Source organism: Bufo bufo, chromosome 5 (assembly GCF_905171765.1).
Source record: "Bufo bufo chromosome 5, aBufBuf1.1, whole genome shotgun sequence".
Classification (NCBI taxonomy): domain Eukaryota; kingdom Metazoa; phylum Chordata; class Amphibia; order Anura; family Bufonidae; genus Bufo; species Bufo bufo.
In genome coordinates, this window is record NC_053393.1 from 245,828,726 (window position 1) to 245,843,697 (window position 14,972).

Consider the following 14,972-nt stretch of genomic DNA (forward strand, 5'->3'; position numbering starts at 1 on the left):
GCCTATAGGAGTGAGGTAGCAGGGCATCACTACATACTATGTTCTGGCACTTTAATACACTACATGTTAGTGAGTATTCCTGTCAGGCTGCTCAGCCATGAAGGCATATTGTAGGCAGGATCGCAGCATTACCATCTATTGTAGAGCTGTGTAGTAACCCCCCGCAGGCAACCTGTCCTGCTCACATTCTAGGACAGGTTGCTAGCAGCCATTTTAAATCATTCCATGAAAACCCCTTTAAATACCAGAGTGGTGTTTTCTTTCAACCTTGATGTGTATTTTTAGGGTCAATGGTATTTTATTTTAACAAAGTAGCATGCTCTGGGTGTGGCATTTATTTTTTACGCATATTCCCATAGACTTCTCTATAAAATAAAAATAAACACCTGAAATATTGGATTTTTTGTTACTCACCATAAAATCCCTTTCTGGGGGACACAGCAAAGACCTTGGGTATAGCTGCTGCCACTAGGAGGTGCACTAAGCAAAAAGTGTTAACTCCTTCCACCAGCTATACCCCTCCTGCAGACACTGAGCTAATCAGTTTGTATGGTAGCCGTAGGAGACTAAACATGAGCAATAATAAAAAAGAACCTATGAACCAATAATGTGTCCGATCCAAAGGGAAAACAGTCCAACAAGGGTGCACGGTGCGCTGTGCAAAGAACAAGGGGTGGGTGCTGCATTCCCCAATGAATGAGACGAGAAAGGGATTTTACAGTGAGTAACAAAAAATCTAAAAAATCTTGTCCGTGTCATTGGAGGACACAGCAAAGACCTTGTGACAGTCCACATCAGTCCCCATGGGTGGGGAAGACAATCAACTGAAGTGGTGTGAGTGCAGTCAATGCATTGCCATTTGCAGCACCCTGTGACCAAGAACCGCATCGGAGAATGCAAAGGTATAGAACTTCGTGAAAGTGCGCAAAGGGGAATTCTTGTGCCAGACTGACCGAGAGGCGCCAACTGCCCTAGTGGAATGGGCCGCCACCTGAAGGGGCGGCGCTCTCCCCTTGTAACTATAAGCCTCGCTGATAGACTAACTGATCCAGCAACTGATAGTGGACTTGGCTGATGCCAGCCCTCGCCGAGGCCTGTCAGTGACTACAAAGAGGGAGTCCAACTTACGAATAGCCACCGTTCTGTCCAGAGAGACTTTGAGTGCCCAGACCAAATAAGGTGTGAAATGCTTTCTATCTGGGATGGCCTGGGGCTGGATAGGACGACCATCTCCTCATTCACATGGAACAAAGAGACGACCTTTGGCAGAAAGGAAGCAACTGGTCGCAGGACGACTTTGTCCTGATAAAGAACCAAAAACAGGGACTTAGTAGAGAGCGCTGCGAGCTCGGAAACTCGTCATATGGATGTGATGGCTACAAGGCAGGGCTCCAGACAAAAAAAAAAATATCAAGGTGCAATGCACCACCAATGAATATCGTGTATGCGTAATACAAACGCATGCTGCCATGCGGGTGCCGGACATATCCCATACCCGGCACCAAGCCTCTATGACTGCGTGCTGCGATCCGCCGCTATTAACCCCTCAGATGCCGCACCTGGGGGGTTGGGGGGGTTAATAGCAGTGGATCGCAGCGCGCAGTCATAGAGGCTGGGTGCTGGGTATGGGAAGTGTCCAGCACCAGCAGCCTGCCTTTGTATTAAGCATAAAGGATATTCATTGGTGGCGCAGTGGCCACAGCCCCTCCCCTCCTCCTCACTTCTATCAGCCCATTGGTGGCAGCGGCAGCAGCAGTACAGGGGGGAGGGACTGCCTCCTTCTCCCCTGTGCTGTTGAGAAGAACATGGCACGCGCTTACAGCAGCGGGTGCCATGTCAGTAATGTGAAAGCGGCAGAGGTCTAGGCGCAAATGGCGACAAGACTACAAAGTCTTGTCGACATTTAGCAATTCTAGGTCGCATTTGCGACCATTTTGGTCGCCATCTGGAGCCCTGCAAGGAAAGAGACTTTCCAAGAGAGAAGGTGGAGGGGCAACTGCCGTAGAGGTTCAAAGGGGGGCAGCTGCAGAGTGTTCAAAACGAAATTGAGGTCCCATGAACTGGTAGGCCGACGGTAGGAGGGTACCAGTCAGGTAGCGTCAGGTACGGACTGCTGAGATAGAAGCCAAGGGGCGTTGAAATTAGGGCCGATAGCTGGCCTTTGAGGGAGCTCAGGGCCAACCCAAATCGAGGCTGCCCTGGAGAAAAGAGAGAAAGTGGTGGCCCTCCAACCAGCTAAAAAAAATACCTCCAAGTGCGATAGTACAGTTTATATATTGGAGGAGGACGGCTTCCTAGATCTTACTGTTCGGATGACCAGATCCGAAAACCGACCATGCCTTAAGATGGAGCGTCCGCTAGAAGGGTTATCAGATCTGCATATTACAACTGCCTGGGGCAATCCAGAGCGATGACATTTGCCGGGATGTCTTCTGCCTTGAGCTTCTTAAGGACCCTAGGGAGAAGCAGTTGGGGTGAAGGGAAATACGTACAGGAGCTTGAACCCATGGCAGGAAATCATAAGGGCGTCCGTCGCTACTGCTGGGGGGTCCCAGAACCAGGCCATGAAGTGTGGCAACTTGCTGTCGATCCTGAAGGCCATCATGTCAATGTCCACCATCTGCAGCAGAGTTCGTCGAAGACGTTCGGATTAAGGGACCATTTTTCACTTCCGGAATGTGGACTGCCGACAGAGTTGGAACCGTGTTCTCCGCCCACTTGAAGATCTTTGCCCTCTCTTCCATCACAGCTTGGCTGCAAGTTCCCCGCTTGGTGCTTTAGGTAAGCCATCGCTGTTGCATTGTCAAAGCTCTGGGATGCTCCAGGGAGGTCACAGTTGTTTTCCCAAGAACAGAGAATCGCATTCTACAGGGGACAAATGCGGAACTGTAGGAAAGCCACAGCTTCCATTGAAGCCACCATGAGACCTAGAGTTCACATACACATGCAAATTGGGATTGGGTGAAGTGGCAGAAGTGCCTTGACAGCTTTCCTGAGAGATTGCTGTTTCTTCAGCGGAAGAAGGACCATTGCTGTCTGTGTATCAATAGTCATCCCCAGAAAGGTGATGGAAGTGGATGGATGGAGAGACAATTTCTTGTGGCTGACAATCCAAACAAAGTGGACCAGGTTGTCCAACACAATTTGGGTGCTTTCCAGGTTGGTCTTTTGGGTGGGCGCCTTGATTAAGATGTCATCCAAGTAAGGGATAGAGTTTGCTGCTATCCCCCTGGCATGGGGAATAGACATGACTGGTGGCAGAATCTTTGTGAAGACCCTGGGAGCCGTTGCTAAGCCGAAGGGCAGGACCACAGACTGGTAGTGATCTTCCAGTATGGCAAAGTGCAGGAATCTCTGGTGAATGATCCCGGTGGGCATGTCGAGATAAGCGTTTTTGATGTCTACTGAAGAGAGAAATTCCCCTTTCTCCATGGAGGCCATCACTGATTCAAAGAAGAGCTTTGACAAACCAGTTGAGGCCCTTGAGATCGAGTTCCGGGCTTTGCGGACCAGTCCTTATTTGGAACAACGAAAAGATTGGAATAGAAACAGTGATAACGTTCCTCTGGTGTAATTGGGAAAATTACTCCCTGAATCGCAGACAAAAGTACGGAAGTTCGAGGTAGGTTGTGGATGCTCTTGCCCCCATCCTGGCGGCATCAAGGGAGGCCTCACAGATATACTCGCTAGCCTGTGTATCGGCAATGCTAATTCTAAAAAATCTTCCCGGGAAGTACCAGCAAGTAGGCCCTGCTTCAGATGATCACCCAGTCAGTGGTAGCCCTGCTGACCCACGAGGAAGCAAAGATTGGGCGGAGAAAGGGTGGTGTGCTTGGACAGGCGTGAGACTGGGGGGGGGGTTACCGCTGGGGGGGGGGGGGGGGGGGGGGGGAAGAGAGAGAACAACCAAGTCTTAACCACCTCTGCCGGGAAAGGGTACCTGAGATCCAGACACTTAGGTTTAGAGAAATGCTTATCTGGGACCGCCCACTCCTTCTCGATAGCTGACTCGAAGTCCTAATGAGAGGAGAAAAATGTATGCTCCCGTCCAGCCTTAGTTCCAGCAAGGTCCTTCTGTCTCCCAGGTCGCTCCCTTTGGTGGGGGAGGACCTGTGCCATAGGTAGAGAAGACATGAAGCTGGTGGGCCATGCAGGATTTGGTATTCTTCCACACCATGTTTGCTTCTGTCCTGGCCACTGCGGATGTTTGGAGGCATCCCGCTGTGCTGCCAGGTAGGTAACCAGGGGATAATTTCACCCTGGGCCCAAGTGCGAGAAAAAAAGCAAGCTCTACAGATGTCTGACTTCTACATACAAAAAGCTAAAACTGATTAGCGGTGTCCGTAGGCGGGACATATCTGGTGGGAGGAGTTAACATTTTTTGCTTACTGTCCGCCTCCTAGTGGCAGCAGCTATACCCAAGGTCTTTGCTGTCCCCCCCAATGACCCAAATGAGAAAAAGAAACACTAAGAAAAAACGCTTGTAAGAAATGTCAGATTTTCCTGACATTTTTTACCCCCCCCCCCAAAACAGGTTATGCTGTATATTTTTCATCTGTTCCATACAGTAGTTATGTAGCAGCAATTTTGCTCGATTTGATTTTTGACAATAGAAAATCTAATGACAAATATCAAATCAAACATCCATGATGTACAATGCAGAAATAAGCATGTCTGTGTGAATAAACTGCAAAAACATTCATGACACAAGATTAACTACCTGCATATTAAAGGGAACCTGTCACCTGGATTTTGGGTATAGAGCTGAGGACATGGGTTGCTAGATGGCCGCTAGCACATCCGCAATACCCAGTCCCCATAGCTCTCTGTGCATTTATTGTGTAAAAAAAAAACGATTTGATACATATGCAAATTAACATAAAAGAGTCATATCTTACTTGTGTGACCAGAGAAGAGTCATATTTTCAAGCTCTGACTCATCTCAGGTTAATTTGCATATGTATCAAATCGAATTTTTTAAACAATAAAAGCACACAGAGCTATGGGGACTGGGTATTGCGGAAGTGCTAGTGGCCATCTAGCAACCCATGTCCTCAGCTCTATACCCCAAATCCCGGTGACAGGTTCCCTTTAAAGATCAATGGTATTGTTCAGCACATTTTTATTTTTTTTTCAGAGAAAATCCCACATCTGAATCCCTAGTGATGTACAATATGATTATATAGGGTGGACTCACTTTTGTTATTTAAAGCAATAGAAACTGCAGCATGCAGAGGTGTGTCCCCTTCTGTGAGCGATACACTCTTTGGATCTCCCCCATTAGAGAGCAGCAAATAAGCCAAAGCAAAATCACTTTTCTTGAAGCATACTTGAATTGGGGGTTTTGAGTTGGCTCCAATGCCATCAGGAGAAACTATGGTGAAAAAAAGCAAAAATAATACATAAATAAATAAAATGTTTTCCTATTTCTGTATTACAAACAAGTGCAAGAAAATATCCAAATAAGATTACCCCCTACCATTGGTCCACATAAAACAATTATATGGGTCTACAGTTTGGCACAAGTCCCATAAATAACAAAACCATAAATACCAGTAAAACATAGCTAACACCAAGTAATGATTAATACTCAGCATAAAAAAGTCAGTGTAAGTGCAAAAGCTTGTAGACAAGTGAAAAAATGAGATTTTATGAAACTCACCTGTAAGATCTCTTTCTCGCGGGGTTCATTGGGGGGACACAGGACCGTGGGTATAGCTTGCTGCTGCCACTAGGAGGCGACACTAGGCTGAAAAAAGACTTAGCTCCTCCCCTGCAGGCTATACCCCCTCCAGCTTGGAGAGAGCATGTCAGTTTGTGCACAAGCAGTAGGAGCAGTAGAAAACATGTGCCAAGTAAAGGAGATGCAACAATGATAAATACTGGGTGGGTTCTGTGTCCCCCAATGAACCCCGCGAGAAAGAGATTTTACAGGTGAGTTTCACAAAATCTTGTTTTCTTGCTGGTATCATTGGGGGACACAGGACCGTGGGACGTCCTAAAGCAATCCACGGGGAGAAAAAAAGGTCCACGCCCATGGAATAGCACCCACGAGAATGCTAAGGCCCCTTTCACACGGGCGAGTAGTCCGCGCGGATGCGATGCGTGAGGTGAACGCATTGCACCCGCACTGAATACCGACCCATTCATTTCTATGGGGCTGTTCAGATGAGCTGTGATTTTCACGCATCACTTATGCGTTGCGTGAAAATCGTAGCATGCTCTATATTCTCATCTGGCCCCATAGAAGTGAATGGGGTTGCGTGAATATCGCAAGCATCCGCAAGCAAGTGCGGATGCGGTGCGATTTTCACGCACGGTTGCTAGGAGACGATCGGGATGGAGACCCGATCATTATTATTTTCCCTTATAACATGGTTATAAGGGAAAATAATAGCATTCTGAATACAGAATGCTGAGTAAAATAGGGCTGGAGGGGTTAAAAAAAAAAAAAATTTAACTTACCTTAGTCCACTTGATCGCGATGACCGGCATCTCCTTCTGTCTCCTTTGTTGAATAGGACCTGTGGTGAGCATTAAGTACAGTTACAGGACCTTTGATGACATCACTCCGATCATCACATGATCCATCACCATGGTAAAAGATCATGTGACGTACATTGTGATGACCGGAGTGACGTCATCAAAGGTCCTGTAACTGTACTTAATGCTCACCACAGGTCCTATTCAACAAAGGAGACAGAAGGAGATGCCGGGCATCGCGATCAAGTGGACTAAGGTGAGTTAAATTATATATTTTTTTTTTAACCCCTCCAGCGCTGTTTTACTTTGCATTCTGTTTTCAGAATGCTATTATTTTCCCTTATAACCATGTTATAAGGGAAAATAATACAATCTACAGAACACCGATCCCAAGCCCGAACTTCTGTGAAGAAGTTCGGGTACCAAACATGCGCGATTTTTCTCGCGCGGAAAAATCGCGGGTGTTCCCGCAACGCACCCGCACATTTTCCTGCAAAGCCCGTGTGAAACCAGCCTAAATGCACTGCTGCCTGCGAGACCCGGAAGCCGGGGCCGCACTGGCGATGCCTAGGAGCACCTGGCAGAAAAACTTGGTGAACGTGCGCCAGGAAGACCAAGGTGCTGCCTTATACAACCTAAAGCTGATGCAGGGTGATACACGTATCCCCCGAAGAGCTGGCCGCTGGTCAGATGTCCAGAACTCTGCTGGGCAGTGACTTGCCCTGGAAGCGGAATGCCTAAGCAGCTGCCGGAAGAGCTAGTCATGGACAAGCAAAACTCAGAGTCCGAACACATTCTGATGGAAAGCTCACTCCTCGTGTGCGAGGGAGAGGGAAAAAGAAGGGAAAATAATGTTCAGTCGACACGGAAGGCGGCGACTACCGTCAGCAAAAAGAAGGTAATGGGCGGAGCACTGCCATATGTGAGTACCCGATAAGGAAAAACGTACTTACAAGAAACGTACTCCTAGCTCCCAAATTCGATGGGTGGAAAAGCCCGCCCCCAGGAATGCCACCTTCCAAGAATAAAAAGAGGGGAAGAAGACTCAAAGAGAGGGGACATGTTACTCACTGAAACGCCACCAAACGACCCATCGGTCGACTGGACGAAACCAGGTACCTGGCCCCAACCTGGATGTAGATGACTTGGAAAAAAGTACGTACAAGAAGGCGCTATCAACTCCAAAAGCCGCCGGGTGGAAGATTCCGCCACCCGGAACTCCGCCTTCCTAGAAAAAAAAAAAAAAGGAGAAGAAGTCCCAGAGGTGGCTGGGACGAAGCCGGCTGCCAGCCACAACCGCGAAAGCAGAACTAAAATCCAGGTCCGCAGGGTCCTCCTCTGGTTAAAAGGACACCCCTGAGAAAACGGTAACTTGGTAGACTAATGTCCCTAGAGCCTACGGGCTTGTGGTGAGACTTCTAGCGAGAGAAGCTACTGAGAAAAAAATTCCTGAGCCAGGCGTGCCCAACTGCAGGCCAATAACCAATACCTCGGATAAAGATAGAAGCAAAAAATAAAAATAAACGAGGTGAGCATCACCGGTGATGCAAAGCCCCATAAGTGATATATATTGACCATGCGGGACACTGCCTGGACGGGCAGATAACTAAGAAACGAGAATACTCCTTGTGGAAAAAAATTATTCCGGATTCCCGAGTCGTACAGCCCAGTGCTACCGTCAAGTAGATTGAAGGGGAAGATGGCCAGCCATATCCAGCTAGAGTAAGGACAGGAAAGAAAAAAGGGTGTCCCGTTCCAGGAACGAAACCCCCACCAGTGGTGGCAAGGTGTGAAGGCACCCGCTCTGCCCGGCGTGTGGGGATCCGCAGTCCACCCTCGGAATGGGCAGTGAAAGGAAAGACCACCAACGGCTTAAGGAGACACAGACAGTAATAATTTCTGAAGGAAGGTATCACTGTAGTGGTAGACGAGTGCCGCAAGTACTCAGCTACCCAGAAGAGCACACCCAAAGTAAGGTGCTGATAGCTATGGCATGTACGTCAATGCGAAGCCCAAGTTGACGACACCAGAGCAACAGTTGTCAGATCAACGGACAATTAACAGAAGTATAGACCATTAAGAGGCCAGGGCCAAAGCCCATTGCCATAAGAGACTGGCACTCTACAGGATCTCTTGGTAATGCAATACACCGCCTGAGGAGGAGCCCGGACAAGGGAAGCCACAAGGGCAATGCTAATGCCATACTCCGGCTGAGAAGGAGGAGGCCACACCGTAGAGGATACGGATTCCAGAGTCAGTAGAAACCGTCATCTGACGAAGGAACTGTGCAGTAGGAACCCTAGTATGTAGTGGGGGTGCACATACCCCTTGTACAGTAAGAGCTACAGCATGCCCTGCCAGCGAAAAACCGAGGGAGAGGCCTAAGGATATCCAGAAGTAGCATGGTACCATGCTGTCTCAGTTAAGTAGAGCCATCCTGAGGCATTCCGTGAATAAAGGGGGCTGAACCGGAGCGACCGCCGAAGCAGTGCCAGGGTAGAACCCTTACCCGAGGAGGCTGTCCCACTGCCGTGACTACGATCTTCGGCCCTAGTGTGAAAGCTTCCCTTGCTTAGAAGAACACTTTGTAGTTGCCATTGCAGATTGTCAGCGAATACCCTCACCTAGATCAGGAAGAGTGGTGGCCCAAGGACGGCACATCTGCGCCCCCAACCAGCACCGGAAGAAAAGGGGGGACTCAATATGGGAGTAGCCACAGTATCCAGTGGCAGAATCCATATGTTACTAGATGAAGAGTGCAAGGCACCAACAGCGACGACTGTTGCCACGGCCCACCTGAAAGAAGGCAAGACATCTAGTGTCGTGGCTTATGAAATAAAGCATGCAAGATGCTCAGCGAATTACCGTTAGTTGTAGATTCAGTAGAAGCGCACTCCTCCGGTCAAGGAAGGGGGGTAGAGAGATAACCAGAACCGTATCCAACAGTAGTGTAATCACAAGGGGGGGGGGGGGGGGGATACCTACGGTAAGCACTGAACTCAGTGGAAGTGTAATTACTCCTCCTATGAAGGGGAGAAAAATATACAGGAAGTACTGTATCCTGAGTTAGCACAAGAACCTCGCCTATGGCGTCGAGAAATGCACCCAGCAGGAACTGAACTCAATGGTAGAGTATTACGCCCCTAAGGAAGAGGGTAATGCATATGATCAGTCTTGTACCCGGTGGGAAGAGAAATTCCTCCACTTATGTAAGGGGGGAATGCTTACGGTAAACACTGCCACCAGTGATATTGCCAAAACGTCCCCTATGAGAGAGGACAATGTATACTGCCAGTACTGTACTCAGTGGAACGGTAATTCCATCAAGTACGGAAGGAGGGACGCGAATGGATGGCACTGACCAGTGCTAGTGCAGTCAGTCCACCTATCCAGTAGTGGTGCAATGCCGCCTAAGTAAGGGGGTAATGCATATCATCAGTACAGCTGGTCAGTATGGATGCAATACTAGAAGATTGAACTGGATTCATATCAGCAGGGCCGGCGCTACCATAGAGGCAAGGGGGGCAATTAAAACTAACTGGGCTGGAGTCAAGTGGAGGGGCCCCCCGCCGGGCGCCGGCGGCTGCTGACTGTGCCTGCGCTGCCGCTGCTTGTCTCTTTAAGAGATTCGAGACTGGAGCAGCGGCATGCACGGCACATCTAGCGTCTGGCTGACGTACATTGCCACTTGCATTTGTTTACAATATGGGACGTTAAAGTCAGCAAGTGTCATGTGGGGGGGGGGGCCTTATTGTTTTCCGCCTCAGGGCCCCATTTCACCTAGAACCGGCCCTGCAGATCAGAGTCCGCAGAACAGATTCCCCCCTTTCCTCAGAACCAACCCCTGCCGGAAGGGAGAGTTCTGAATATAACCTTATTGAGAAAGGGAGGAGGTGCGGAAGAGACCGAGGAGGAAACATGTCCTGCTCTGGCCCGTTCGTGCACAGGGCTGAGGATACTTACCCACTCCGGACTACTCACCTGCCTTCATCTGTGTTCTTTACCCTTGTGACCTGGACGAGCAGAGTCACCTCTTCAGTCCCTGACACAAGTGATAGGGACCAGGTTGAAGGGCAGGAACAGGTGGCTCTATGGCTGGGCGGAGCAGGAAGGTCAAGCCCTCCTGGTCCACTGTCTTCTTGTGGGAGGCAGAGCGGTGGAATAAGTGTCACCGGTCAGCCTCCCCGGGGATGCAGAGCTCTTAATAGCCCTGGACCCCCAACCTAAAAGGAAAATAAAAATAAAAAAGTAACAGCCACCCTGCAGAGCAGGGGGTCTGCCTCCTGTACAACATAATTCAACCTACACATACCGTATGATCTTTCATATGGATCCTTTCAATAGAAAAAGAAGGGAGCCTGGACCAAACAAGAATGCAGGTCTCATGTGCATTGCCACTGGCAACTTCCTCAGAGGTAAGTGTTGCTCACAGAGATGGTACACCATGTAGTGGCCATCGCTCAGGCACCATACCACTGACCTGTGGCCACAATGTGGCTGAAAGCCTTGAACGTAAGCGGTTGGCTAAGGCTACTTTCACACTCGCGTTTTGGTGAAAGTAGCCTAATTCAATAAGTGCTAGCTGACTGCTGCCTCATGGTTTAACCCCTTAATGACCTATGACGTGACTGTAAGTAATAGGACACAAGGGGAGTGTATGGAGTGGGCTCAGATGCACTGTATAGATGGCAGATTCTGGCTGTTACATAGTCAACATCAGCTTGCAGCAGCCAGGACTGACAATAACACTGAACTGTTAACGTGACAAGCGAGTGGTTAGATAGAGGAAGGCGGTTCCCTGTGCCCCTACCCCCACACGCTACACAATTGAGGGGTGCAGAATAATTGTCATGGTAGTCTGGCACATACTGAAGGCTCCTAAGCCTGCCACGTTAGGACTTCTATTACACTAACGTGTTACAACTAAGGACTCTGTCCGAAACGCGTCAACTGGCATATCGCTTGTGTCTGCACTGTCTGTACGTGGAGTTATGTTGCTGAAATAAACTAAAGATTTTACTGCAAAGCATCTATTGTGCCGGATTTGTTTTTCATCATGCAGTTCTCTTAGCTTAGCGAAGCAGGCAGAAGTAGGAGCACGCTCTGCTCAGCTAATCCTGGCATAGTACATGGGTACAGGGTACCCATGCGCTATGCCAGGAGTTAGTAATTCTCCGGAGGGCATGGCCAAAAGTACCCATGTTCTATGCCAGGAATTATTAATCCTCCGGGGGGGAGCGGGCAGGAGCAGCAATGTGTGCTCCTGCCCGTAGTCACAGCGCTGCTGCGTCCCCATTCATAAATTTCACAGCCCGTACTCCGTACAACGCTGAGCTGTCAGCAATGTACAGAGAATTGAGGTTTAAGCATTCACTATTTTCATTAGTTTAGGAAGTATATTTATGGCTGTGTATTTGTAGGGGATTGCTGCACAGCCCCACTGAAGTGAAGGCAGCCCACCACAGTGCCTGCCACTGCCCACCTAGGCGGCAGGAAGAACAGTCAAGGAATGAACATTCTGAAAAAAAAAAAAAGTTATCAACGAACAGGAAAGCAAACAACAGACATAAAAATAAATATTTACCTCCTTGTTCTAAAAGTAACTTGATTAGTGGCAAACGAAACTTGATTTTTGGACTAAGATTGTTTATTAAATGGAAAATATTGATATCAGGAAGCGGACATCGTTGAATCAGTCCTGCTTGAGTAGATTCCCCATCAGCATCTCTCGTCAGTAGCAGTAAAACCTCTTGCCACCTTTGCGTCTGTATTAACTGTGTGATGAGGCGTTCAGCAACAGAGTCAGGGATGTCACATTTTAAGTCGGGTGGGATCTCTAACAAAGAGAGAAATAACATAATACAATGAAAAATCATTATACACAAAATTGACCATAATGTCTACAGGGTGATCCCCTGATGTAGAAACCTTCCTTATATACCAGTCTTTGAAATAAACAGACTATGAGAGATATTCGTATTCACCTTTGTTCTATTTATACAGCCATCTTTTTCCTAAACTAAAAAGCTCTAATTATGATCATCTTTCCGGGCACAGTGCTTCACCGATACAATTTATTAATCAGATATCTTTCTATGGAGTTTTGTCCATAAACAAACGCACATCATATTTACAGTGGCTAAAACAGTTCAGACATATAATAAAGTATTGACATGACAATGATTGTTTACTCATAAGTGTTGATCGATTTCAAGTCCGACACTAAATTCCCCCCCTCCCCCCACAATCACAGTAACAGTTGGGCTGCCAAAAATCAAAGAGGAGAAATAAAAATTCAGGGTTCACTCCCTGAAGAAGCAGCAGCTCTCTCGGGGTTGTAGCAAGGCTCAACCAGCGACACATACCATTAGCTGGTCCCAAGTGGGTACAGCAATTTCATAGCTTCAGGCTCCCTATTGTCAGAATACCCCTCAGTTATCAATGTATAAAGCCCCTTGTAAGTGCCAACCACGGACTGCAGACTCCGCATTGGTCAATCCAGGGGCCCATATAGCCTCAAATTTCGAGCTGCAGTTTCGCTTTAGATACACCCCCCTATCTAGTCTAATATTCAGTTGTGCCATATATTCTGCTATAACAGGAGACAGTGGTTGTATCCATTTGGCTGCTAGTGTTTTATGTGCCTGGTATAACATCCCATTTATTCCTATGATAATAGGTGTCTGTAGTTGGTCAGAGTCAAAGATGCCCAAGTAGGTACGCTTTAGGACTGAGGGGGAAACTTGCACTATACAGTTTATAAATGAGCAGAATCGCCTTACTCCAATATTCCCTTATTGCACAGCAGTTCCACAGCATATGTATCAGGTCAACCACCCACTCGCCATATTTTGGGTAACAGGAGCCTCCCCTATATCCAATTGTAAACAGGAATAACTGGGTTTTGTATAATCTATGGATCAAAAACTATTGGAACAGTCTAGCAGCTTCACTCAGGTATAGGTTCGAGGTCAGTGCCAAAGTCTCCTTCCATTGAGCATCTGTAATACGCCCATCCTTTTCCCATTGTGCCTTTACACTGAGAGGGAAGGCCTTCAAAAATTCACCATGCAAAAATTGGTAAATTCTCGAAATAGCTCCGCTCGCAGACCCCAACGCCACACAAAGTCAAGCGTCTGATTGGATGTATACTGCAACAATATTGCTTTGGATGGGGCATCTAATGCGTGTCTTAACTCTAGGTATTTATGGAAATGACTGGAAGGTAAATCCAACTCAGAACACAATTGCTGAAATTGTTTCAGAAGACCCTGGGAGTACAACTGCCCGATGTTACAAATCCCCTTTCGTTTCCACAGGGAAAATCCCTTCAGTTGGGAAAGTTCTGGTACAACAGGATTTTTCCATATGGGAGACATATTTAGAAGTCCTGAGACCCCAAGAAGCATTTCAGCCTTGGCCCACACCTTCTTCATAAGCACCAAAGTTGGGGCAGATCCAAATTTTTTATCCATTCCCCCCTCCAAGGCTGCCAGGGGCAGAGAGCATCCCGATGCCACATCTCCCCGTGCCTCCAGCTGTTTTCCATCCATTAAGATGCTGCAGCTGAGCAGATATAATATATAATAATGGGTTGGGCATTGCAAGACCTCCCTATTCCTTGTTTCTTTGTAGGGTTACATAGCTAATTCTACCTCCTTTAATCTTTCACAGCAAAAAATAAAAAACTTGTTGAGTTTTTATAAAAATAATGCAGGGGGATCCATACTGGTGAGATATGGAGTATACAGTGCATTGCAAAAGTATTCACACAACCACCAACCCCCCTTGACTTTTTTCGTATTTTAGTGCCTCACAACCTGGAATTAACATGGATTGTTTGAGGATTTACATCATTCAATTTACAGAATATGCCGACAACTTTGAAATTTTTTTTTTATTTTTTTATTGTGAAGCAAACAACACATAGGACAAAATAAGAGAAAAAGTCAATGTGCATAACTATTCACCCCCTAAAGTCAATACTTTGTAGAGCCACCTTTTGGGGCAATTATAACTCCAAGTCGCTTTGGATAAGTCTCTATGAGCTTGCCACATCTTAGATTTTTGCCCATTCCTCCTTGCAAAACTGCTCCAGCTCCTTCAAGTTGGATGGTTTGCGCTTGTGAACAGCAATCTTTAAGGGTCCATTCCCACGTCCCCAAATTGCGGAACTAATGCGGACCCAAATTACAGATGTGTGAATGGACCCTTAGTCTGACCACATATTTTCTATTGGATTGAGATGTGGGCTTTGACTAGGCCATTCCAACACATTTACATATTTCCCCTTGAACCACTCAAGTGTTGTTTAGCAGTGTGTTTGGGGTCATTGTCCTGCTGGAAGGTGAACCTCCGCCTCAAATCACGCACAGAGTGGTACAGGTTTTGCTCAAGATAATCCATGTATTCAGCACCATCCATCTTTCCCTCAACTCTGACCAGTTTCCCAGTCCTGGCTGCTGAAAAACATCCCCAGAGCATGATGC

At 47.4% G+C, this 14,972-nt stretch overlaps 1 protein-coding gene across 2 annotated transcripts in view; it reads right to left on the reverse strand.

The window, feature by feature from the left end:
• The window catches only part of TRANK1 (tetratricopeptide repeat and ankyrin repeat containing 1), a 169,680-nt gene that overhangs the window by 81,758 nt on the left and 72,950 nt on the right, over window positions 1-14,972 (reverse strand). For both annotated transcript variants that reach the window (XM_040433409.1, XM_040433410.1), the window contains 2 exons: window positions 12,068-12,319; window positions 5,198-5,374 (listed from right to left, as the gene is read on the reverse strand). In XM_040433409.1, the coding sequence (XP_040289343.1) occupies window positions 5,198-5,374; window positions 12,068-12,319 (429 nt within the window). The remainder of the gene's footprint in view (window positions 1-5,197; window positions 5,375-12,067; window positions 12,320-14,972) is intronic.